The following is a 27,315-nucleotide window of genomic DNA, read 5'->3' as shown; positions in this document are numbered from 1 at the left end:
GCAGAAACCCTGTTTCCATGCCTCTTCATCCCTATCCATCCCAGATTTCTACTTCAAGACTATCACAGATGTCTAAATCCATGGCTTTTGGTTTTATTTGTCTTAGCAGCAAAGTACCTTTATGTAAGAGTATCATAAAATGGCTTTTGTGAAATATTTTTTAAAAAATTTAAGCATAAAGCTGGGCACTGGTGGCACACACCTATAATTTTCACTACTCAGGAGGCTGAGATCTGAGGATCACAGTTCAAAGCCAGTTTGGGCAGGAAAGTTTGTGAGACACTTATCTCCAACTACCTACCAGAAAACCAGAAGTGGCTCAGTGGCTCAAAGTGGTAAGAGTGCTAGCTTTGAATAGAAGAGTTTAGGATAGCGCTCAAGCCTCAAGTTCAAGCCCCATGACTGATTTAAAAAAAAAAAAAAGTTTAAGCATAAGTTTTAGTTTTTGGAGCCTTGCATAGTGGCACACATTTCTAGCACTCACAGGACCAAGGCAAGAGGATTGTGCGTTTGAGGCCAGCCTACCTACAGAGACAGTCTCGAAGATGTAGATTCCATCTGGAAAAAAGTTTTTCATTACTATTTTTCCTTTTTTTTAAAACCATAATGGAAAGATTACTAGGGAATTTTTAAGGATGGGAGGCAAAAAGTAGTGGAGCTTACACAAGTAAAAATTAAAAAAAATTACTCTTAACAATGGTTTATCTTGCTGAGATTGGTAGACAAACTTTACTTGAAGAAATTCTTTCTTTGTGCTTTGTATTTAAAGTGAAGTTAAGTAGCTAAAAGGGCACTCAACCCTGGAAACAACAGAGAAGACCTGCAAGGAATATGACATTTATTGAAATCTCACATGATGGTTTTCAAACTTAAGAGTAGTACTTCCCCCAAATGTACAAAGATGGCTATTTTCAAATTCCAATTGTATTCAGACACAAAATAGATTTAAGTACTGTCAGACAATAATGATATAATCTACTTTATTATACATAGCCCTGTGCTAATGGCCAAAGAGAAAAAACAGGTACTGTGGAACCGGACTGAATTCTTTCTATAACACATCACATTTCCAGACCAACTCAGCAGAACATGAGGTTCTAGTTAACAGTCCAGCAAAACCACACCACCTTCAAAACAAAAAGGGCTAGAAATTTGGGCAGTGGTTATAATGGAGTTAACGTGTAATTAAAAGGCTGTGGCAACTTCAGTTCCATGACGACCTCCAACTTTAACACAGTCTCGAGGAAATCTGTCCAGCTGTTCATATGCCAGTCGCCCATCTTCTCCTGGAATACAGCATTAATTAGGAATACTACTTCAAACTTTTAAACATTTTTATTTATCATGCAAAACAAATTTATATCAATGGCATCCATATGAATTGCTACTTCAGTGGTTTTTCTTTTTTTGTCTTTTTTGGTACTGGGGACTGAACTTAGAACCTTGTATTGGCTAGGCAAGCACTTTGCTGCTGAGCTACATCCCAGCCCTTTAGTGGTTTTTCATGGTGCCTAGGAATCAACCCAGGGCTTGGGTAAGCTAGGCTAGCACCTACTACTGAGCTATATTCCAAAACTTGCATTACTATTATAAGCATTTGCTCTGTTTAAGAAAAGCCATCCTGTATTATTATTTCCATTATTAGTTTTGGTGCCAGTACTGGGGCTTGAATTCAGGTCCTGGGTGCTATGCTTTGGCTTTTTGCTCAAGGGTACAGCTTTATCACTTGCCACAGCTCCACTTCTGGCTTTTTTGTGTTTAATTGGAGATATCAGTCTCATGTACTTTTCTGCCTGGGCTGGCTTGAGATGCTCAGATCTCAGCCTCCTGAGTAGCTCAGATTGGCTGGTGACATGAACCACCAGCACCCGGCCATCCTGTATTATGCTAATCATGTTATTGATTCCTAGACAATATTTAGAACACCAAGAACCTCAGAGCTAAGACCAGAGATCAAAAGAATGCCAAGTTATGTAACAAAGTAGAAGTCTTATAGCCATCTGATGCTGGTAATTTATATATCTAGATTATATTTTAAGTGCATTTGGGATTTCAATATGGCTTTTTTTTTTGCCTGTTGTAGGGCTTGAACTCTGGGCCTGGGCACTATCTCTGAGCTCTTCAACTCAAGACTAGCCCTCTACCACTTGAGCCACAGTACCATTTCTGGTTTTCTGGTGGTGAATTGGAGATTAAGAGTCTCATGGACTTTCCTGCCTGGGCTGGCTTTGACCTGTGATCCTCAGATCTCAGCCTCCTGAGTAGCTAGGATTACAGGTGTGAGCCACTGGCGCCCGGCTATATGGCTTATTCTTGACTTCAGTGAGCTGACCTTTGACACAAAGTTTATTACAAGCACTATATATCTATACATTTAAATAATCATTGGTAACTTCAAATGTAGGCCTTCAAGCATAAGTGAAGATGACTCTGCCTTATAAACATACAGTAAAGCAGCTGTCTTTTGTAAGACAACAGCTAATTTGGTTTAATTCACAGCAATCTCATGGCCAGCTAACATGCTATTTTCAAGACTTTTTTGTTGTTCTCATCCTACTTTACAGAGAAAAATGAGGGTTAGAGATATAGCTCAGAGGTAAAGGGTATGCTTAGCATATGTGAAGGACAGAGACATGATAATATGCAAGGTTTCATTTAGTTCCAGAGAGACAAAACTGTTAAAAGTTATGCTTAAGCAGAGGAAAACAACAGAGAAACCAGTGTGTGTGTGTGTGTGTGTGTGATTTAAATTCAGGGTCTTGTGTTCTCACTTGGCTTTTGTCACTCAGGGCTGGTACTCTCCCACCTGAGCCATACCTCCACTTCCTAAAAGGGATTCTTGATATGCAAGTTTTAGGAAAGGGGTGTAATAATTTTTATAATGGGATGTGGGAAAAAAGCCCTTCAAATATCTAAAGTCTGATGTAGATTTAAAAAAAGTCAATGTAAGAGCTTGTTTTTTTGGAGGTAGTTTTCAAGTTCTGGTTATTTTGGAGTAGAACTCTGATTTTTTTTTTTTTTTTTTTGCTGGTCCTGGGGCTTAAACTCTGGACCTGAGTGCTGTCCCTGAGTTTCTTTTGCTCAAGGTGAGTGCTCTACCACTTAAGCCACAGTGCCATTTCCAGCTTTTTTGAGTAGTTTACTGGAGATAAGACTCACATGTGAACCACTGGTGCCTGACTTGGAGTAGAACTCTTGATGCAAATGTTTATGTAAGAGTTCAATATTTAAAGCAAGCTAAAAATAAGACCTTCCCGGCTAATAGCAGGAAATGAAGAGACAAACCCCTCCCCTCCTCCTGTAACTGCCCCTTCCCCAGAAACAAGTGTTATTTGAAGAATTACTGATAAATACCAGGCCAGCTTCTGGTTTAATTAAGAATAGTTTAGAGATATTTGCTTTTGCCCTAGAATCTGACTCTAGTGGTAAAAGGTTTTTTTTTTTCTTTTTTTTTGGGGGGGGGTCCAGTCGTGGGCCTCAACTTTGGGCCTAGGCACTGTCCCTCAGCTCTTCAGCTCAAGGCTAGTGCTCTACCACTTGAGCCACAGCGCCACTTCCGGCTTTTTTCTTTTTGCTTATGTGGTGCTGAGGAATTGAACCCAGGGCTTCTGGCATGCAAGGCAAGCGCTCTACCACTGAGCCACTTTCCCAGCCCCGGTAAAAGGGTTTTTAGTGCCTGGCTGGGTCTGAGTGTCAGCTGGGAAGTTATTCAACCTCCATGCTATTGACTGGAACTTTTGTTTGGGTATTATTGTTTTAGTGTTTTTTTTTATTTTTTATTGTAAAGATACTATATAGAGGGTTACAGTTACATGAGTGAGGTAATGAGTACACTTCCTCTTGAACATTGTTACCCCCTCCATTGTTTTCCCCCTACCATCCCCTCCCTCCCTCCCTTCCCCAGGTTCTTTTTTTTTTTTTGATTGTGATTAAGTGATTACATAATTTCCGAAATTCACAGTATTGTGGAATAATGATGCTCATTTAAAGTCACAAGTTCATTCTAACTTTCCTGGAGCAAATTGTCTATCACAGTCTGTAATATATAACGGTGTTCACATGTTATATACCATATATGTGATCAGCAGCATGGGGATATTTAGTAGTGGTTCGACCAGATGAGTGAGAGTTCTTTGTTTCTTAAGTCCTGTTAGTTTTGTCATATCACCTAACATTTTGGATTTAGCATCCACTTATCAGGGAGACCATGTACTGTTTGTCTCTTCGTTCTTGGCTTACCTCGCTCAACATGATTCCTTCTAGCTCCATCCATAATAATGGCAAATGCCATTATTTTGTCATTTCTAATGGCTGCATAATATTCCATTGTGTTTTAGTGTTTTTGAGATAGGGTTTTTTATATAGCCCAGGCTGTTCTCAAACTCTGAAACACTTTTGGACCCAAGCAATTCCCCTCACCCCCACTACTGGGGACTGAACTCAGGCAGAAATTTTATTATTTAAGCCACACATTTAAGTCCCTTTCTGCATTTTTTCAAGGTAGAGTCTTGCTTTATGCCCAGGCATAAAGCAGTGGCAAGTGTATGCACAGTCAATGTGGCTAGCCCTGAACTGATGGTGTAGAGTACACGGTGCTGGGGTGAGAATGGAGGCAGGAAAGCTGATAATTCCTAGAGATATTGCTGTTTGTGCAGCTCCATGGAATCTTGGGGTGCATTCCATGGGTATACATTTCTTAGCTTAAGAGTGGGCAGAGGGTCAAACCTGTTGGTGCATGCCCATGAGCCCAACTACTTGAGAAATGGAAAGAAGAGCAATTCTAGTTTGAAGCAAAATTAATGAAACCTTACTTCAGAAACAAAATTCCAATACAAAAGGGCTGGGGGATGCCTCAAGAGGTAGAGCTGTGTTTTTTAGTTTTTTGGTTTTGCTTAGCAAAAAAAAGGGAGGGGAAGAGGGAGAAAGGGAGAAGGAGACGGGGAGAGGGGAGGGAGAGGGAGAGAAGGAGGGAGAAGGGGGAGAGAGAAAGAAAAAGAATAAAAAAGAAAGAGAACATCATTAGCTATACTTTACAAATATCTGTTCTGTTTATTTAAAACTTTTCACAACACTAAGGGATAAGTGAGTATAAACTAATAGTGCATTTCGGAGCATTAAATAACTTTTATACCTAAAACTATATAAGTAATAACTGTTTTATCCTTTGAACAAACATATGCTGGCTAAGTTTCCTGAACAATGAATGATGGATTCAATAGCAGAACAAAGTCGTCTTAATCCTGTAACTGTAAGAAAGAAGGCCTAAAAGTGAATGGGATTTTCATGGTGATTATAAAGATATGAGTCTCCTTTACATGATTAAGATACTAGAGTCCAACTAGGGAGTTTTATTTTCAGATTATATTATATTTTATATATATATTCAGAAGATAGTTTTAAGACTGTAAGAGTATTTTGTTATAATACAATTATTTGTAACAACTACGTACACTTCTCTTTCCTAAATTCCTTTATAAGAATAAAAGTATGGCTGGGCATCAGTGGCTCATGCCTGTAATCCTATCTACTTGGGAAGCTGAGTTCTAAGGCTGACAGTTTGAAGCCAGACTGGTCAGAAAAGTCCGTGAGACTTTTCAATGAATCACCAAATGCTGGAAGTGGAGTGTCTCAAGTAGTAAAGCATCAGCCTTGAGCAGAAAAGCTAAGGATCAGAGCCCAATCACTCAGGCCTGTAATTCTAGCTAATGGAGATCTGGAGGATTACCATTAGAGGTCAGCCTCAGGCAAAAAAACAGTGGAAATTCAATCCAATCAATAGCTAGGTCCACTGGCAGGTGTCTGTCATCCTAGCTACTTGGGAAGTGTAAATAGGAGGATCTCAGTCCAGGCCACTTCAGGTGAACTCTGTTCAGAAAAATGAGGAAAGCAAAAAGGGCTGGGGGCATCACTCAGCAGTACAACACCTGCCTAGCAAGCCAAGTTCTAAATTCAAATTCCAGTATCACATATATATACTTACGATGAATGTGTGTATATTTATCTATCCATGTATGTACATATATACATAAACATTTATATGTATGTATAGGAAATGCAAGGCATGAGTCTTTTTAAAAGTAAAGAGGGGAGATTTATCTGAATATTACAAAATAAAATAACCATCTTTGGTTGTTTTCTTTGGTGGCAGGGCTCAGGTAAGCAGTGCAGTCACCCCAGGGACAGGGTGAGGGTTGGTGCTGAGGTGCACAATATCCCCTGGGAAGACATCCCAGTTTCCTTAGTCAATCACTGTCTTCTGATGTGTGCCATTTGGAGTGGCAATCCAACTGGGATATCTAATGCCTCTGCTTTATGCTTGACTTCTATGTTCCTTGTTCCAAGTAGGGCACAGATGAACAAAACTCTATAAGACTGGAGAATAACGCTGGCTCTTAATGTCCAGTGAGGTGCGTGCGTGGGTGCGTGCGTGCGTGTGTGTTTTACAGCCTAGGGTGGAGAAACTGCTAAAACAATGGACATGAAACTTCCTTAACATTTCTTTTGGAAATAAACAATTATGTAAAAACAAACAACACTCACCCAGAGACAAGAGGGTTTCTGAGGCCACATTTCTGATTTCTTCTGTATCAGACTGACACAATGTCACCAGCATTTTAATACATTCAGTAGCCTATTGAGGAGAACACAGTTTAAATAGCACTCTGACATCCAGGACTAGGGTTTTATGACACTTAGAATTTCACCACTGGCAGGAACTTTAAAAAACTTTTACTTAGGGGTTTGTAACCCTAGTCGAGTATCCTAGGATCAGTTACGAAGCATCTTAAAAATATAGATTCTACTTGGTGCTGGTGGCTCACACCTGTAATCCTAGCTATTTAGGAAGCTGAGAAACTAGCCTATGTATGCAATGAAGTCTGTGAGACTCTTATCTTCATTTAACCACCAAAAATCCAGAAGTGAAGCTGTGGTTCAAGTGGTAGAGCATGAACTTGAGCAAAAAAGCTCTGAATTCAAGGCAAGATCCCTGTGTTTTTATTTCTATGAAATCTAACAAAGATATCAGCCCTATTTTGTCACTCTTTTGGCTACCTAGAGGTAATTTTTTGACCAACTAACAAGGAAGGAAAAATTTCCCACGGTTGTTTTTCTTCACAGGTCATTAACTTTTTCTTTTGAGGCATTAATCCCTTTCATGTCCTACCAGGCCTACAGGTCCCTGCCCCTCGTCCACAGTGCCCATCCAAGGTTTTAGCAAGCTCTAAGGTGTGGACTTCTTTTTCTTTTCTCAAAGCCTCCCCATTTAAAAGGGAGGTCAAACATTAAAAAGTAAACTCTTTCATGTTGGGAATTCTCAGCCCTTACTGTTCTTCCACTGACATTTTAGTTTTCTTCCCTGGCTCCCTAACACCTCCCCTGACACAGTTAAGATTGGTTAGCTGCTTCATAGACAATGTTTCATGAAAAGGGTCTGGGAATTTAGTGGCTCATTAAATTTTCATACTTCTTTGCAAATTTCATTTTTCTATGCTATTTGCTATACATGTGTAAATATTGGTGAAATCACCTTATTATCTCTTTTGGGGTTTCCTTCCTTCCTTCCTTCCCTCCCTTCCTTTCTCCCTTTTTCTGTGCCAATACCAGGACTTGAACTCAGGGCCTGGTCTTTGTCCCTTAGCTTTATCTCTTAAGGCAAGTGCTCTATCACTTGAGCCACAGCTCCATCTCTGGCTTTCTGGTGGTTAACTGTACAGAAGAGTCTCATCAACTTTTCTGCCTGAGCTGGCTTTGCCTGGAGATCCTCAGATCTAGCCTCCTGAGTAGCTAGGATTACAGGCATGTGTTTCAAGTACTTGGCTTAAATACTTCTCTAATACTTATGCAAGGGCAGACTGATTCCTGTGGTCTGTTGCAAAACATTACCATTTCCTGTTACTTGTTGTTGCACCAATCTTATGCAGTTACCACTGAGGGACCTCACATCTACATAGATGAAAGGAGGTAAAATATACCACTAGAAGAGGAACTTTCCAATATGGAGGGAAAGCTGCTGTGTCTACTTGACTTAGCCTGGCTCTAATGGAAAAATGGTATGTGTGTGTGTGTGTATTTATGTATGTGTGTATGCATGCACAAGTGCATGGTAGGGGGTGGTTCTGAGTCAGTTCTTTTTTTTTTTTTTGAGTCCGGTTGTGGGGCCTGAACTCTGGGCCTAGGCGCTGTCCCTCAGCTCTTCAGCTCAAGGCTAGTGCTCTACCACTTGAGCCACAGCGCCACTCCCGGCTTTTTTTTTTCCTGCTTATGTGGTGCTGAGGAATCGAACCCAGGGCCTCAGGCATGCAAGGCAAGTGTTCTACCACTGAGTCACCTTCCCAGCCCCTGAGTCAGTTCTTTACCTCAAGGCTTCTCAGGGCCAGGCAAGCTGCCTTCTGGAGTTGGAGGTTAGTTTTTGTTAGTGCTTCACAGTAGTAGAGCAAGGCCTGAAAAAGGAGGAGAGATACACTGAGACACTATGAATTGCTTGACAATGAAAAAGGCAGTAACGGATAGGTGCCAGTGGATCATACCACAGCTACTTGAACATCTGAGGATGTCAGTTCGAAACCAGCCTGGGAAGATAACTCTGAGAGAATAGATTCTATCCCTAACACTACAAAAAGACCAGACCAAACCAAACCAAATCTTCAAAAAACCAACTACATAAAAATAATTTTTCTTAAACTGGGCGTTGGAGGAAAAAGCTACAAGACTCTTATCCCCAATAAGCTAAACAGAAAAAGCTAGACATAGCTGGGTGTTTCAGTGCCTCACGCCTGTAATCCTAGCTACTCAGGAGGCTGAGATCTGAGGATGGTGGTTCAAAGTCAGCCTGCACAGGAAAGGTTGTAAGACTCTTTTCGCCAATAAAACCACCAGAAAGTAGGAAGTGGTGCTGTAGCTTAAGTGGTAGCACACTAGTTTTGAGCTGAAGAGCTGAAGGATAGCGCCCAGGCCCAGAGTTCAAGCCCCACGACCGACCAAAAAAAAAAAAAGGCCAGACATGGTGCTGTGGCTCAAGTGGTAGAATGCTAGCCTTGAGCAAAAGGAGTTCAGGGATGGCACCCAGGCCCTGAGTTCAAGTCCTAGAACTGGAACACACACAAAATAAATATATAATTACAAGGTTGGGAAGGGGGCTCAGGTGGTAGAGTGCTTGCCTTGCATGCATAAAGCCCTGGGTTCGAACCTTAGCACCACATAAGCAGAAAGAGCCGGAAGTGACGCTGTGGCTCAAGTGGTAGGGTGCTAGCCTTGAGCTGAAGAGCTGAGGGACAGCGCCCAGACCCCACAACCGACCAAAATAAATAAATAAATAAAAATATATAATTACATATGCTAGCATATTTAGATGAAATCTCCAGGAACAGACAATTATTAATGATTTTCTCTGGAAGCTGGACTTACAAGGGCACTCTACTATATTTCTGTAGTGTTGTTTTACAGAGTACACATTACTAATAAGACATTTATTTATTTATCAGAGAATGAGTGTCATAGTAAATGATAGAAATGTAAACAAGCTGTGACTGGGTGGCCATGAGTTGGCTTCTTACCTTTTCCCTGAAGTGCTGGTTTTTGGAGGCAGCTGTCAAGTACCGTGTCACAGCCTCGCTGACTTCATTGTTATCTCGGGTTAGCAGCAAGGCCAGAGTCCTGAGCACTTCCTGCTGGGCTGGGAGGTTGCTGGCAACAAGATCGCTAACCATCTGTAGCAGGTTCTCATCCCTTAATGACTGCAGAGTCTGAACCACAGAAACTAGAGGATAAGAAGGAAACAGAGCTCAAGGTCTGCTAGTCCAACAATGTAGCCATTAAAAAAGGTCAATATAGGGGTTGGGAAGGTGGCTCAGTGGTAGAGCGCTTGCCTTGCATGCCTAAGGCCCTGGGTTCAATTCCTCAGCACCACATAAGCAAAAAGAAAAAAGCTGGAAGTGGCGTTGTGGCTCAAGTGGTAGAGCGCTAGCCTTGAGCTGAAGAGCTGAGGGATAGCGCCCAGACCCAGAGTTCAGGCCCCATGACCGGACCCCCCCCCCAAAGGATGTATGTTTTCTCTCATATGTGGCAGATCTAAATTATAAATATATGTATGTAAATATGTACAATACAGGATCATATGTATATATACTATACTAACATATTAACTGAAGTTTGGTATGTGTAGGGGAGTATTCCAAGGATGTAACTTTTTTTTTTTTGTTAGTCCTGGGGTTTGAACTCAGGGGCCTGGGGCACTGTCCCTGAGCTGCTTTTGCTCAAGGCTAGCACCCTACCACTTGAGCCACAGCACCACTTCTGGCTTTTTCTTTGTATATGTTGAGGAATCAAACCCAGGACTTCATGCATACCAGGCAAGCACTCTACTACTAAGCCACATTCCTAGCCCCCAAGCGTAACTCTTTTGAATAACTTACAGGCTAATAAAATGAACCCCAGTAAACTGACATTTGAGGTGTCAGGGGGGCTGAGGTCAATGGGAGGGATAAAGAGAGAAAGGATAGGAAAATACAGGGTGGGAAAATAATGTATATATGTGAAAAGCGGACTAGGAAAATTGAGAGGGTAGGTGGGGTTGGGAGAGATGGGGCAGAATGATGAAAGAGATGACATTGACTAAGATGCATTGTACTTATAAACCAATGTGCTCAATTGAAACCTCTTTGAACAACCATTTAAGGATAAAAAAAATTAAAAAGGCAGTGCTCTGTATTTTTAGCGAAAGCATATATACAGTAAACCCAGTGTCTATGAAAAACTAGTCCATGATAAAGATGGTGAGTAAAGTCCCAATAATTCGAGTAATTATAATGAGGAGGGGGGCAAATCAGGGAGGAAATGCAAAGTTAGATTTCTACCAACTTAAGAGTTCTATTTCAAAGTTCTCTAATGGCTGCTGATAAGAACACAGTTGAATTTAGTAGTCACATATAGAAATATACAGTAAAGAAAATACAGAGAAATATTTCCTACAGTATTCCATATATCAGCTATCTAAAAATTGTAATCCAAGGTAAATCCTTGAACATACTGAGGTGGCCAGGCCCTGACGAAGAAACTCAGTTATGGGAACTCAGACTATGGAAACACTATGACTAACAGTAGAGTCCGAATCTCCTTGGGACAGTTTGGCCAGGTGTCATGAGTCAGGAATGGCATGCTATCTGTAAAGAGACAGTCACAAGAGTCTTCAGTACTTCCTGCCTGTAAGCCTAGCTACTCAGGAGGCTGAGATCTGAGGATCATGGTTCAAAGCTATCCTGGGCAGGAAAGTCTGTGAAACTCTTTATCTCCAATAAACCACTAGAAAAGTGGCCCTGTAGCTCAAGTGGTAGAGCACTAGCCTTAAGCTGAAGAGCTGAGGAACAGCACTCAGGCCCAGAGTTCAAGCCCCATGACTGACAGAAAGAAAGAAAGAAAGGAAGGAAGGAAGAAAGGAAGGAAAGAAGGAAGGAAGGAAGGAAGAAATGACACTATCATATAATGAGACCTTGTGCTCTTAGAATATGGTCTTCCTACCCTGGCTTTCTCTTCCCAGTCTTTGGTACCAAATTCTTTTTTGGTGAGTTATACAAGAGTATTCTCAGCTAGACAGAGGACTTTTACTATTCCACATGATGTCAGTTATTGCCAGGTTAATGTTCTGAAAGAGCAGGGTAGAGACTAGGTCTGCGTCAGACATGCTAATATTGCTCCAGTCTTAGAGAACACACCTCATTCCTCCTGCCCCTTCCATCTGAATGGCCAAGGCCTGTGGATTTGTGGAGCACCAACCCGCGAGCCAGAACCAGCTGCTCCTAGCCTGGCTCCTCCCCCAGAGAGATTCGTACTGTATTCAAATGCTTTATTGACAATATTAGAAGTGCTTAAACCCTACCCTCGATTTGGCCCCTCTCCTTCCCTGGATAGTCTTAAATTTCATTCTCCACCTTCCCTTCCCACTTTTATCCTAGCCTTCTTGTAAAACCCATTTCTGTCTATTGTTGATGAAAAACTCCATCACAAAGAGCCATACAAAGTAGCATTGCCTGTGGGTCTGATCATAAAAATGTCAAATATATTAATGAAAGAAAAAATTTACAGTTAAATCTTAAATCAGTTACAAGCTTCCTGTTAATGTTATACCTCTGTTCATGACCAGAATGCTCAGTAAATTCTTGTTTTATTAACTAATGTTAAAGGTTCAGAAGTTGTTTAAAAGGGAGGAGGGGGGGAGAGAGGGAGAGGAGGGGAGAGAGGGAGAGAGAGGAGGGGAAAGAGGGAGAGGGGAAGAGAGAGGGAAAGGAAGAGAGAGGGGGAGGGGAGAGAGGGAGGGGGACAGAAGGGAGGGAAGGAGAGAGAGAGAGAGAGAGCACTACCATGACTAAAAGCTGTAATTAAAAAGACCAGGGGGTGTGATATTGGGAGTGTTTGGAGGTTAGGAGCTCATGGCTGGAAACTGGCTGCCTGAGTGTCATGTCGTATAAATAAATTTACCATTTGGAGAAATACCACGACGAGGAGTTTGAATACTGGCATGTCATGTAACCCAAGAACATAGCCAAACTTGTTTCAAGAACCCATTTGATGTCTGAATCTGAATGGAGGAATCTTGGTGCTCAACAGATCAGGGATGCATTCATTATATGATGCATGAACCAGAACCTCACATCTTGCTGTTCCAGAGGCCAATACCCAACAAGCCAAAGAAATGAAGCTGGAGAACCATTTTCAACCTCAAGCCTCATACAACTGTCCTTTCTAACATCTTTTTCATAGCATGATTATGTTGCTTTCTTATTTCTCACTTTGATATTTTAAGCATGTTTGATACACTATTTGAATCTGTTGAAAACTTCTTTGCTTTTTTTTTTTTTTGTCAGTCATGGAGCTTGAACTCTGGGCCTGGGCGCTGTCCCTCAGCTCTTCAGCTCAAGGCTAGCGCTCTACCACTTGAGCCACAGCGCCACTTCTGTTTTTTTGGTGGTTAATTGGAGATAGGAGTCTCATGAACTTTCCTTGCCCAGGCTGGCTTTGAACCATGATCCTCAGATCTCAGCCTCCTGAGTAGCTAGGATTACAGGCATGAGCCACCGGCACCCAGCTTGCTTTGCTTCTTGAGTAGATCCACCACCACAGCCCTGCCGAGGAGTGCTTTGTGGGCTTCAAGCTCAGTTGAGTGGCATCTCAGAAATCATGGTGTGCTCTGTATCTGTAGAGCACTTGGCAGAGGGAGGAAGTGTTTTAAGAATCAGACCATGGCTGTACCAGGGGTTGTATAAACCTGCTATTTTATTTTTTCCTACTGTGTACTGTATGTATGGTGACTTGTGGATTTATCTCTCAATGTATTGGAAACTTTCCACTTTACTCAAGAAATCTGTTCTGTTTCAAGATGATTAAAGAGGAAGTTTTTATAATCTAAAAAGAAAAGAAAAGACCAGGGGGACCAGGCCCCAGTGGCTCATTCCTGTAATCTTAGCTACTTAGGAGGCTGAGAACTAGGGCTCCTGGTTCAAAGCCAGCCTGAAAAGGAAAGCCCATGACACTCTTATCTCCAATGAACCACCAAGTGGAGCTATGGCTCAAGTGGAAGAGTGCTAGCTTTGAACAAAACCCAGGCACTGAGTTCTAGACCTGGGTGTACGTGTACACACACACATGAGAAAACTCTAAAACACACACACACACACACACACACACACACACACGAGAAAACTCTAAACTAAGCTGCATCTGCAGTGTGACAAGAGAAGGTACTCACCTTGCCTGGCCAGCTGGCTCAGGTAACTCTCCAGGTCATTCACACCATGGCTTGTAAAGTAACTATAATACTGGAAAACGGTGACCACTTCTGAGGAGAGGCTGGAGGAAAGCAGAGGCTCAGCCCGGTCCAGGATTTGGGACACCAGGGTCCGAAACACTACTCAGAAAAGGAAATACAAAGCAGCTGAAGAAACAGAACCATTCATTCATTCACCTAATCATTCCCACCTGGTGGCATTTATATATAGAACCTCCTCCAGAACTGCCAGTTAGGTCAAGATGTGGAAGATCCCAGCCTGCCATCAGCTTTTCCTGTGTCCCTTTGCAGGTTGGAGCTTGCCAGCCACCCCTCCCATGTGGAATGGATAACTTGATTTCTATCAACATAAATGTGCCTTGAATTCTTTTGCCCTCACACAAATTGAACCACACAAATTCTACAATTAGAATTTGTACCTTTTTGTTTTACTTCACAAAGCATCTATGAGACTCATCTAAATTGCTGCTTGAAGAAGCAATATATTTTTATTTAAGTTTTTCATTGTTATTATAAAGGTGATGTACACAGGGGTTACAGAAGTCAGGTAATGAGTTCATTTCTTTTTGGATATACTTTTTTTTTAAAACTATGCAACATCCTGTAGTAGGATTATATTCATTCATCCATTCTTTTGTTTTGAGCATTTGAATGTTTGACTTTTGGAAATAAAAGTATGCATTGACCAATACATGTCTTTTCTTGTGAACATGAGCATTTTTTCCTCTTCTTACAGTTAAGAGCACAATTGTTTAACCCTAGGGTGGTAGGAGATGGTCAATTTCACTAGCAGCTCTGGTTTTTCCAAAGTGGTTGTACATTTAACAATCCATATCGGTGACATTTTACTGAAAACAAACCCTCTGCTATCATGACATATCATCTTTTTTTGTTGTTGTTTTGTTTTTTGTCAGCCATGAGGCTTAAACTTTGGGTCTGGGTGCTGTCCCTGAGCTCTTCAGCTCAAGGGTAGTGCTCCAGCCCTTTGAGCCACAGCACCCCTTCTGGTTTTCTGGTGGTTAACTGGAGATAAGAGTCTCACAGACTTTCCTGCCTGGGTAGGCTTTGAACCTTGATCCTTAGACCTCAGCTTCTTATGTCAATAGGAGTCTATCATGTGCTCTTATATCTTCTAATCCAACCAACAGCATACCACAGCTATACAGGGTAAAGACGCTTCATCTGTACTAAACAAGTACAGGTCTTTTACCCTGGTCATTACTTCCTGATCGACACAGTTTAAGTACTATTTGCAGCACTTAGGAGCATTGTAGCATCACAGAGATGATTTTAAGCTTATGGAAAGATGTGCATGGGTGGTATGCGAACACACCACATCACCTTGTATATCAGCAACTTGAGCACAGATTTGGTTATCTGTAGGGGACCTTGATTCTTCCCATGGACACCAAAGGGCAAACTGTCCAAGCCTAAATAGCAATGCACACGCATACTGCTTGTGTAAACCATCACAATTAAACATCTGAATTAAAACACATTCACCATCTTTGTCTTAAATCTAATTAGATTGTTTTCCCTGAAGGACATATATTGCTTTTCCAGGGCTGCTCTTGATGGGACCCCACCTCTAGGCTATAGGGCAAGAGTGAGGGGCATGCCACAGTACTCACTCTCCTATAGAAGGACAAATATTCTGCAACCACCACCGTTCCATACCTGGGTCCGCAAGCCCTGGATATTCTTTGTTTACAGTTCTGGCAAAGCTGGCCTCCAACTGCTTCATCACTCGGTCGGCTGAGCTGTGGTAGACTCCAACTGGGCTGCAGCACTTGGTCCAGAAGGACAGCAAAGACAGCTTTTTGTGAAATTCTGGGATGGCTGGAAAAGAGGAGCAGCCCCATCCCACAACCTGAGTTTTCAACAAGCCGGCGATATGTACCACTGGTCAGGACAGGGTAGGAGTGGGGTCCCATCCCCAAGGGGATTTTCATTTTTATTTTTGATTTGATTGTGATTTTCATTTGAAAACAACTATAAAATTCCTCTGGTCCAGAGAACAGAGATAGCTCAAGAAGGAATACTTCCTGACAGGGCAAAGCCAGGCTTCCAGTAACCTCAAATCCACAGCTCTGCCCTGAGAAAGTCATCCAGGTATCTCATCTCCTGTAACTTTTTTTTTTTGGGAGGGGGGCGGTTATGGGGCTTGAACTCTGGGCCTGGGCACTGTCCCTCAGCTCTTCAGCTCAAGGCTAGCACTCTACCACTTGAGCCACAGCGCCACTTCTGGTTTTCTGGTGGTTAACTGGAGATAAGAATCTCATGGACTTTCCTGCCTGGGCTGGCTTTGAACTGAGATCCTCAGATCTCAGCCTCCTGAGTAGCAAGGATTATAGGCATGAGCTACCGGCGCCCGGCTCCTGTAACTTTACAGCAAATACATATATGCAAGACCAGAGACTCAGCCTCAGGACACTTTTCCTGAAAGGGATGGAAGGGAGCAATGAAGGGGGAGGGCCTTTGACAGAGAAGAGACGAGTCACATGCAACCTGGATGTCTGCCTTCTGCATGCCTCTTACAGACCTGTTAAGACCATTCTCATAGGAATGGACACCTGAGGCAGACATGCAGGGAGATTTTTTTTTTTTTTTTTGCTGGTGTGGGGCCTGAACTCTGGGCCTGGGCACTGTCCCTCAGCTCTTCAGCTTAAGGTTAGCTCTAGAACTTGAGCCACAGCGCCACTTCCAGCTTTTTCTGCTTATGTGGTGCTGAAGAATCGAACCCAGGGCCACATGCATGCAAGGCCACCTTGAGCCACCTTCCCAGTCCATGCAGGGAGATCTTCAAGGGAGCTTTGGGCTGCATCCCAGCTTACCTGGAAGCCCCTATTTCTACTTCTATGTGATGCAAGAAAAGATGGAAGCTCTAGTCTTTATGAAAGACATGTAGGCCAATTGAGGGAATGATTTCCAATCAAAGTACTAACATAGCTGGGTGCTGGTGGCTCATACCTGTAATTCTAGCTACTCAGGAGGCTGAGATCTGAGGATCATGGTTTGAAGACAGCCTGGGTAAGAAAGTATGTGATGCTATTTTTTTTTTGCCGGTCATGGGGTCTGAACTCTGGGTCTGGGTGCTGTCCCTCAGCTCTTCAGCTCAAGGCTAGCGCTCTACCACTTGAGCCACAGCACCACTTCCGGCTTTTTCTGTTTATGTGGTGCTGAGGAATCAAACCCAGGGCCTCATGCTTGTAAGGCATGCACTCTACCGCTGAGCCACCTTCCCAGCCCCAGTGATGCTTTTTTATCTCTAATTAACCACCACCAAAAAGCCACAAATGGAGCTGTGATTAAGTGCTAGGGCTCCAACATTAAGTGAGAAAGTGAAGGGACTGTCCCAGGCTTGAGTTTGAGCCCCAGTATTAGTACAAAACCAACCAACTGACCAAAATACATACATATAGATAGATAGATAGATAGATAGATAGATAGCTATAGATATATAGATATACACATACACATGTCTATATGTATATTAAAAAAGCACATATAACTAATATATGCTTTAAACAAATGTAATGAATTAAAAAACACAAAAATAAAGAGCCTGAGGCATCTTCCCCATGTCAAGTTCTGCCTCTAAAGCTCTTACAACCAGGGATCACCCTGAGGGCCTCTGCATCCACACAGCCCCGCATCTTTCATGAGACATCCACCTGCTAAGGGCATTGTCTTAGCCAACTCTCTGTATGAGAACAAACCCCATGACATGCTACCTGAGACATTGCCTGGGGTGGATGCCATTTCTGTTTGAACACTAGTATCTGACTTTTGGAGGTAGAGGTTCTACAGGAAAGGTGCTATGGCTCTGGCTTGACTCAGAGGCTTTAGTGTGGCACAACCAAGTCCACAGTATGGAGATCTTACCCTGTACTATGGCCTAAGAATACCTGTTTATCTTCCTGGCAAAGCAATGAACAGGTGCAGGCTGCTGGGGGGGGGTGTTTCGGGGTTTGGTGTGTGGTGGTAAAGCTAGGGATGGCTCACCTTCTATCACAGAGCTGATGTTCCCTATGTGCTCATCACTGACAGCTGACAGCTTCTCCATCACTTGGATCTGCCTAGAAAGCTTCTCCAAGAGATTCCTGGCTACAAAAGGGGTTTTGCTGGAGAAAACAATTTGCTGATAAGAAAAAGAAAAATAACACCATTGCAATTACATTGCTGTTGATTCAACATTCCCTTCCCAGATTCATCCTTCTTTAAAAATTTTTTTTTATTGTTATTATAAAGGTGATGTACAGAGGGGTTACAGTTTCATAAGTCAGGTAAAGAATATATTTCTTTTTGGATAATGTTATCCCTTCCCTTGCTCTCTCCCAGATTTCCCCTCCCATCCACACTCACCCACAGATTCATCCTTCTTAAGTATCAGTGATGTTTAACAGACTCAATTGATGCTTAATGAGAGGCTCTGGTCCCAGCCTCACCATGGTCTCATTCCCTGCCAGATGTACCATCTGATGAAATTGGATCTGCTTTTGTTGGCTTTAAACTTTTTTTATGCCTATAAATATTCTGGAAGTTTCTTAGTAGAGCAACAAATTACTCTATAAAGTTCCCTTTCCATTTGTGTGTATATGAGAACATGTGTGTATATATGTATGTTATTGAGACAGAGTCTCAATATATAGCCTAAATAGTCTAGAACTGGTTATCCTCCTGTCTCTGCCTCCCAAATGCCCAGATAACAGGGATAAGCCACCATACCTGGCTTTATCTTTCCTTTGATGTACTATAAATCTGATTTTCCTTTTTGAAATTCAAAATTTTTCTGTTTATACACAGAAAATTTGTCTTACACGTGCAGTAGTTTTTGTATAGTGTGGTTTTATTTTCTTGTTTATAAGTTGACAATTAACAACTGATTGTACTGATTGTATAATAGTCATGATTACAGTCAGAGGGCTCACTATGTACCAGACATTGGTCTGAACTCCTGTTAATTCTTACAATGGCCCAATGAAGCAGACCCTATATGATACCTCCCATTAAGTGATGAGGAAACTGAAGCAAGGAGAAGTTAAGTCACTTGCCCTAGATCACATAAGTAGTAAGTACTTTAATTTGTGATCAGATCATAAAGATACCACTATTATTCAATGGTTCTCCTTTTGATGGCTTTTAGAGAACTGTACTGGTCACCTGGTGGACATGGATGTGAGATGTATGGTCTAAAGCATTTTCCAACTTAGAAGGTCTAACAGTTATGTACTAATGTCTTTCCTGGAAGAAATCCAATGGAAAAGTACTTTATTTTACCAATAATTATGACTGATAGAATCCTAACTTTTTTTTCTTGGTCGTGGGGCTTGAACTCTGGATCTGGGCACTCTCAAGGCAAGCACTCTACCACTTAAGCCACAGCCCCACTTCTGGTTTTCTGGTAGTTAATTGGAGATAAGACTGACATATTTTCCTGCCTGTCTGGCTTTGAACCATGATCCTCAGATCTCAGCCTCCTGAGTAGCTAGGATTACAGGTATGAGCCACTGGTGCTAAGCTCTTAATTTTTTTTCTTTCTCCGCAGTTTTCTACCACATGACTAAGTAAATTCACCAAATCAGAAGTGACTGTGAGATTTCTATACCTTTATATCTACGTTTCTTTGGTGTATGTTTCTAGCATTGATCTTCCCCACAAAAGAGTGGAGTTGATAGCCAGGTTCTGGTGGCTCACCCCTATAAACCTAGTTACTCAGGAGGCTGAGATCTGAGGATCATAGTTCAAAACCAGCCTGGGCAGGAAGGTCTGTAAGACTTTTTTTTTTGTCAGTCATGGGGCTTGAACTCTGGGCCTGGGTGCTGTCCCCTAGCTCTTCAGCTCAAGGCGAGCATTCTATTTCTTCTTCTTTTTTTTTTTTTTTTTGTTTATGTGGTGCTGAGGAATCGAACTCAGGGCCTCATGCATGCAAGACAAGCACTCTACCACTGAGCCACCTTTTCCAGCCCCGAGCATTCTACTTCTTGAGCCACAGCCCTACTTGCAGTTTTCTAGTGGTTTATTGGAGATAAGAGTCTCATGGACTTTCCTGCCCAAGCTGGCTTTGAATTATGATCCTCAGATCTCAGCCTCCTGAGAAGCTAGGATTACAGGTGTGAGCCATGGGTGCCCAGCTTGTAAGACTCTTATCTCCAATTAACCACCAGAAAACTGGAAGTGGCACTGTGGTTCAAAGTGGTAGAGCTCTAGCCTTGAGCAAAAAGAGTTCAGGGATAGTGCCAGGCTTTGAGTTCAAGCCCATGATGGGCCCCCTCCCCCCTAAAAAATGAGTTGTTATGCTGGGAGTGGTGGTGTACTTTCAGAATTACTTATTCAAAACCCTGGAAAATGTGGTTAGAAATCTTAGTAGTTTGCTCTTATCTTTGAAGGAGTGGGAAATGAAGTCATAGATAGTCATTAGGCCATATTAACACTTCCCTTCACAACTCCATTTGTAAATAACACCTTTTCCCCATAATGATATTACTCTCCTTTACTACCTAAGGATTGCAAAGTGAGAACTAACCATGTACCTCCACCTGCTGCCTGGAGATACAGGCTTTAAGATGGCTAGAGAAAGATGCGCATGCCCCTTCGAGTTTTTGACTTAGTTCAAATTGAAGTAGAATTGTTTTTACTCCTGAATTTGAAAAGTCAGAATACACCTGCCTTGAATTTAAGCAACCCGGGCTCCCAAACACAAATGTAGTCATTAAACCAACCTGGACAAGCTGGGTGCAGTATTGTAGGTGCCTGACAATGGTGATGTCCAGGCTCTCATTTCCTGTGGTCAGTGGGAGAGGACTTCCTGCCACACTGGTCCCCACTCCTGTGTCTTCAGTCAGCGCTTCACTAAGATGCCCCCTGGCTTCCGGATGAACGGACCTATAACTGTCAAGCAGGAAGTTGAGCAAAGCATGAGTGTTTTCTTCCTGGGTACAGATCGTAGGTCAAGTCAACATGGCTGCTGTCAGGCCCCCAGCAGCACTCACTAAATCAGTCTTTTCACTTGCCTAATTTGAAGAGTACAGATAGCTTTCAAAAACAACTTACTCCAGCCAGGTTGCCCATTTGCCTAGTATTAAAAGTTCATGCAAACAAATTACTTCTCGAGTTCTTTGTTTACTTCTCAAGCACAATGGACCATTTATGAAGTAGGTTTCCCCAAGAAGCCTTTGCAATATGCCCTCATTTTGCACTCGTTGCACTTTCCTGCTCTGTTGACAGGGTGATCTGCCAAATTCTCTGGGATTAAACTCTCCCCTGTATTTGTGGTTTCCCAAGAGTAGTACCATTAAGAAATAATCTGTCAAGGCCTTTCCCTGGCCTCAGATCAATTGTTGCTTGAAATAAAGGAAACAGGAAAGTTGCCAAGAACAGAGATGCTCTGGACAAAAGTGGAAAACAGTGTTTGAATATTTAGAGCACAGCTTAGTCCGATCTCTCAGGACAGGACTCCACTGTCTCTGTACAGTTTAAAGGTAGATTATAATGGGCACTTGTGCAAAATATAGATCATCAGTAACAATCTTTTTTGTTGTTGTTGTTGGTCATGGGGCTTGAACTCTGGGCCTGGGCACTGTCCCTGAGCTCTTCAGCACAAGACTAGCCCTTTGAGCCACAGCCCCACTTCCAGCTTTCTGGTTGTTAATTGGAGATAAGAGTCTCATGGACTTTCCTGCCTGGGCTAGATTTGAACTGAGATCCTAAGATCTCAGCCTCCTAAGTAGCTAGGATTATAGGTATGAGCCATGGGTGGCCGGCTCAATTTAATTCTTAAAGTGCATCTGTATGCTCACAAGGGAAACTAGTAACCTCAATTAAGATGGCATAACCGAGTTGTTAACCAGCATATCCTGTTCATTCAGGTGGAATAGTGATGGGGAAACTTCCAAGTTTCATGCTGCACAATGTGTCCACAATGAAAAGATCAAACTTAGAAACTCCAATGGCTTTGCTCTGCTTCACATCTGTCCCCTGGGGAAAACCCTCAACTTTTGTCCTTGCAGTTAACACATTAAAACACATACACACATACACATACATACATACATACTCACACACACACATACACATACACACACACACACACACACACACACACACACACACACACACTCTTTTCCTGATTTTTTTTTTCTTTTAGTTGGTTGTGGGGCTTGAACTCTGGGCCTGGGTGCTGTCCCTCTGCTCTTCAGCTCAAGGTTAGAGCTCTACCGCTTAGGCCAAAGCGCCACTTCCAGTTTTCTGGTGATTAACTGGAGATAAGAGTCCCATGGACTTTCCTTGCCCTGGCTGGCTTTGAATTGTGATCCTCAGATCTCAGCCTCCCGAGTAGCTAGGATTATAGTCGTGAGCCACCAGTTCCAGCTTCCTGATACTTTTGATTATAAACCAGACTGATTGAATTAGATTTATTTAATATAAATGTTCTGCAAAATGTACAAAAGTCCCATTTTTTTATTGTTAGGATACTGCTTATAGCAAGAAGAAAAACCTTTACATGACTAACCTTGTTATTCAATAGCTTGATTTAACAAGTACATAGAAACATTTTTGTGAAAGAAGTATTTCATGAATTCAATCAAGCTAGAAGTTCAATGTTGAATGTGGAGTTAAATATTACATGTTAATCATTAAATGTTATTAAATATTAAATATTACATGGAGTTAAATATTAAATGTTAAGTTAAATATTACATTTATTTCCTAAAATTTATTTCCTTCTAGTCCCAGCTTGTTCAAGGGATAAATTCTAATCCTTGTGTGTGTGTGTGTGTGTGTGTGTGTGTGTACATGTATGTCTGTGTGTGTCTAACAAGATTTTAGGGTCGAAAAAAAATCATTCCTTTAGGAACAATGTAAAGCACCTCCCACCGAGAGCTCTGTAAAGTTTGGACAATCACAACCGTTTTTTTTTTGCTAGTCATGGTGCCTGAACTCTGGGCCTGGGCACTGTCCCTCAGCTCTTCAGCTCAAGGCTAGTACTCTACCACTTGAGCCACGGCACCACTTGCAGCTTTTTCTGCTTATGTGGTGCTGAGGAATCGAACCCAGGGCTTCATGCATGCAAGGCAAGCACTCTACCACTGACTTGCATAACTATTTCTTTCTTTTTTTTGGGGGGGGGTCCTGTCGTGGGGCCTGAACTCTGGGCCTGGGCGCTGTCCCTCAGCTCTTCAGCTCAAGGCTAGCACTCTACCCACTTGAGCCACAGAACCACTTCCGGCTTTTTTCTTTTTGCTTATGTGGTGCTGGGGAATCGAACCCAGGGCCTCAGGCATGCAAGGCAAGCACTCTACCACTGAGCCACCATCTCAGCCCCTTGCATAACTATTTCTGTCACCATTATTGTGCTAAAAGTAAAGAACAGTAGGAAAGCAGTCTTTCCCAGGGGGAAGTGTGTTCCTTCACAATAAATGCTGACTCTGTGTTTCAATGGGCATTTTTCTTCACCTGACATCAGGAAAATGGACCCCATGGCTTGATTGCACAAGAATAACTGATGGAGAAGGTGATACCCAGCCAGCTAGAGATCTAGTGGAGCTGTCAATCAACTCCGTTTATATTCTAAGGGAAATACACCCCACAGAGTGTAAGCCTGGTTGCATAAGTACATTGATGAGCGTGATCTTATGCAAAGACGCACTGAGCTGAAGGGAAGAAATACAGGCAGATGTTGACTTCAGACTTACCTGTTTTTCTCAGTCTCAGCGTCTGAAAAAACGGAGTCAGCACCTCCTCCAACATGACAAACCTCACCAGCATCCTCTTCCTCCTCGTCAAAATCCGAGGTGTTCAGGAAATCAAAGCTTTCTAAAGCACTTTCAACGGTCAGACTTAAGCTGGAAGACCTGCTGCGGCTTCCTGCAGGCTTGCACTGCGAAGGCAGAAGGCACCAAGGACAGATCGCGTCAACACACCCAGAGGAGGAACAAGACACAAGGTAGTGGGCGAGGTAATACTTTTCTTTTTTCCAAGCCTTTATTATTATTATTTGTTATTCAAAATCTTCAGATTAAAAAAAGAGAAACACAATCACAGATAAATGGCACAATGTCTGGGATCTGTTCCCAAAATAATCCAGGGAGAAGTACACAGGTAGAAGAATAGAAACAAGATTGGCCATGAGTTGACACTAGGGATCATTGGGCATGACAAAGGATCAGGATGGGTATGTTTACTTCTTTTTGATTTTTTTTTTTGTTGTTGGTTGTGGGGCCTGGGCACTGTCCCTACACTCTTCAGCTCAAGGTGAGCGCTCTACCACTTGAGCCACAGCACCACTTCCAGTTTTCTAGTGGTTTATTGGAGATAAGAGTTTTACAGACTTTCCTGCCCGGGCTGGCTTTGAACCATGATTCTTAGATCTCAGCCTCCTGAGTAGCTAGGATTATAGGCATGAGCCACCGGTGCCCAGCCTCTTTAAAAAATTTTTATAACAAAAAATCAAAATAAAGTACGAACCCCCAGAAAGTCTTGGGAAACAAAACTGTTTATCTCCAAATAAAGTATAACCAACAAGCTGGGCACCATTACTGTGTAACTGGAGTTCCAACTACCCAGGAGGCTGAGACCTGAGGATCATAGTTTACAGCCAGCCCCAGCAGGAAAGTCTGTGAGACCCAATAAACTACCAAAGAAACCAGAAGTGCAGCTGTGGTGCAAGTGGTATAGCCTTGAGCAAAAGAAGCTCAGGGACAGAGCCCAGACTCTGAGTTCAAGCCCAGGACTGGCAAAAAAAAAAAGGAAAGAAGGAAAAAAGAAAGAATGAAAGAAAGGAAAGGGAGGAGAAAAAGTAATCTTAAGATACCCCATCAGACAAATTTTGAGTTACTGAGTCACTGTTGACTACTAACTAGTCTCTAATTCCAAGTGACAATGTCTTGACAGTACTGAGATCAGAGCTATCTATCTGTTTAGAGCTACTTCTAAATGACTACCAAACAAGATGCCAAGAAGAGAAAACTGCTCAAGTCCACTTAGGTCACACCCCTTAGGTGAGAGCTTAATGTTACATTTGCAAAATACAAATTTTTCTTTGATCACTGGGGAGCAAATGAACAGTGTAGAAGACCACTTTCTCTGGAGTTTTAAAAGGAATCAGTACTATCACCCAACTGACCAAGTCCTGGAATTATGGGGACCAGGTCCTTCTATGGCTTGGAGAAGTCTATGTTGCAGGATATAAACAGAAACATCCAAACACACAAAGCCATTGCTATGGACACAGAGTTGGAGAGAAGTACTTCCAGGATGCTTGACAGTGGACTGAACAGGACAAGTCCTGCTAGTCAGATGCATTAAATGTCTTCCATCCAGCTAGCTGGTGCTCCTTTGCTGATTTCTTAGCACAGGATAGGAAAGGCCTTGCAGGGATCTGGCTCTGACTCCTAAGATGGCACAGAAGCACATGGGAAATGTCTTTTGGTCTTTTAAATCACAGTGGTTTCATTCACACTCAGTGGTCTCCATCCAAGTAGCCGTATCACTTAGTCTGTGATCCTCAAGATGTTTAGTACCCTAGGAATGTGAAGGAGGAAAAAAAGAGAGAAAGCTTTGTCCCGCTGAGGCTTGAATTCTGGCTGGATATGAAGCTACCTGCCCCAGACCTAAATTCCCAGGGACATTTTTAATCTCTGGGGGAGAGAGGAAACCAGCCTGGCTTCAAACCCCTTAAAGAGTCATCGTTCCTAAGCTGGCTATCTGCACAGTTTGATATTAAACAGGACAGATGAGTTTAAGTATGGGTTATCGCAAAACAAAGGGTGGTTGAAGATTTGGAATTATTTTGGACTAATAGATGGAAATCATACTCTGTGACCACAAGATTTTATAAACGATCAGATGCTCAGTGTTTCTTGGTAGATTGGATTATTTAGCAGCACTGACACCTTGGACTAGAATTGGAGCTCCCATCACACCTGTCTGTCTCTGTCTCTCTGCTTCTTTCTTTTTCCCCCTCCCTCTTGTCCCTCCCCCTGATGCACACAGATGCTAGAGATCAAACCCTTATAATGTGTTATATAACATATATTATACATACCACTGATTTTACGACATCTGCTTTAAGAGGAACCAATATGTGTCTTAGTTCTTTGAAATTAACACATTTTGCTCACAAAGCAAAAAAAGATGATCTTGCTCACAAAAAAGATGATCAGTAGGACATGATATGGCGACCCACCTGTGATCCCAGCTACTCAGGAGGCAGAAATAGGAGGATCATGGTCTTAGACTGGCCCTGGCAAAAGCATGAGACCCTTTCTGAAAAACCAACTAAAAGCAAAAGGACTGGGAGTGTGGCATAATTTTTTGAGTGCTCTGTGTTCAAAACCCAAGTATTATGATAAAAGCAGATTACAGGTTCCCTTTCCTGTTTCTCAGAGACTATACCTACAGTAGAACTAATCTGTTAAAAAGATGTCAAGGAGCCAGGTGCCAGTGGGTCATGGCTGTATACTAGGAGGCTGAGATCTGAGGATCACAGTTCAAAGCCAGCTGGGACAGGAAAGTCCATGAGATTCTTATTTCATGGGTCAACCACTAAAAAGCCAGAAGTAGAGCTGTGGCTGAAGTGGTAGAGTTCTAGCCTTGAGTAGAAAAGCTCAGGGACCAGTGTTCAGGCCCTGAGTGAAGCCCTAGGATTAGGAAAAAAAAAAGTTACTCAAGGAAAGGACCTGGAGAGTCAGAAGCTAACCTGTCATCTACCCTGGTCACAAATTCTCTCCAGAAGTAGGTTAGCTTGACTGAAGAAAGAGAGATGGTTAAAGATGGAGGAAAAGCTTTTAATAAATAGCTCCTGATACCTCTTAAAACTGACCTGCAAAATGATGTAGCCTCCTATGGGCTGGTTCTAAGCTGACCACAGCAACCATTTTATACAATGGGTCCCTATGGAAAAGAATCCAAGTTCTCTTCTCTATGGCCTTATGAATCACAATGGGAAAGAAAAGGATACAAGAAATAGCAGTGTAATTCCAGACAAAATTTCAAGCTCTTTCTGTGTAGTATTAAAAACAAAACAAAGACCAAGTATGGTGGTACATGCCTGAAAGCTCAGATACTTGGGAAGAGGAGATCAGGTGGTTCAAGACAGCTGTCATTCTAGCTACATAGGAGGCCATAGATAAGAGGATCTCAGTCTGAGACAGCCCTGGGCAAAAACAGAAGGCTCTTAACCGAAAAACAATTCAAGCAAAAAGGGCTAGAGGAATAGTTCAGGTGGTAGAGTGTCAGGCCCACACACACACAAAATGTTTAACTTCTATGCCAGGTAGAGACAAATCCATTTTAATGTAGCAGTGATGATCTCATTATTAGGACCTCCTCAGAAGAAATGATTCCTCTCTCTCCCACCTTCCCATTTCTAGCCTGTGGGATCACCATGGATTGAGGAAAATTTCTCTGGTGGAATCTAGAGGATGAGCAATGGTTAATCTAAGATCCTAAGGATGATCTGAGCCAAGTGCAGAAGTTTCTTCCAGCCAGCAGCTGTGAGCAGAAAGGATGGCGGGGGCTCAAACATCCCCAGGACT

The 27,315-nt window shown here is 42.4% G+C and overlaps 1 protein-coding gene and 1 pseudogene across 3 annotated transcripts in view; one reads left to right on the top strand and one right to left on the bottom strand.

Moving 5' to 3' along the window:
• Window positions 1–599: 599 nt before the first annotated feature.
• The window catches only part of Fam65b (family with sequence similarity 65, member B), a 105,614-nt gene continuing 78,898 nt past the window's right edge, over window positions 600–27,315 (bottom strand). For 2 of the 3 annotated variants that reach the window (XM_013035247.1, XM_013035249.1), the window contains exons 14-22: window positions 23,473–23,657; window positions 20,500–20,668; window positions 17,783–17,918; window positions 15,455–15,616; window positions 13,739–13,897; window positions 9,555–9,757; window positions 8,358–8,441; window positions 6,541–6,631; window positions 600–1,286 (exon numbers count right to left, since the gene is read on the bottom strand). In XM_013035247.1, coding sequence (XP_012890701.1) covers window positions 1,186–1,286; window positions 6,541–6,631; window positions 8,358–8,441; window positions 9,555–9,757; window positions 13,739–13,897; window positions 15,455–15,616; window positions 17,783–17,918; window positions 20,500–20,668; window positions 23,473–23,657 — 1,290 coding nt within the window. In that variant the 3' untranslated portion in view covers window positions 600–1,185. Of the gene's footprint in view, window positions 1,287–6,540; window positions 6,632–8,357; window positions 8,442–9,554; window positions 9,758–13,738; window positions 13,898–15,454; window positions 15,617–17,782; window positions 17,919–20,499; window positions 20,669–23,472; window positions 23,658–24,529; window positions 25,301–27,315 lie in introns of those variants that run through there. The other variant, XM_013035250.1, reaches the window with a different exon arrangement.
• On the top strand, window positions 12,451–12,786 carry LOC106000057 (annotated as a pseudogene).

The sequence above is a fragment of the Dipodomys ordii genome, unplaced genomic scaffold, assembly GCF_000151885.1.
Source record: "Dipodomys ordii isolate 6190 unplaced genomic scaffold, Dord_2.0 Scaffold206, whole genome shotgun sequence".
NCBI classification, from domain to species: Eukaryota; Metazoa; Chordata; class Mammalia; order Rodentia; family Heteromyidae; genus Dipodomys; species Dipodomys ordii.
Note: the sequence above shows the minus strand (reverse complement) of the source record. Positions and strands in the feature narration are given on the sequence as shown.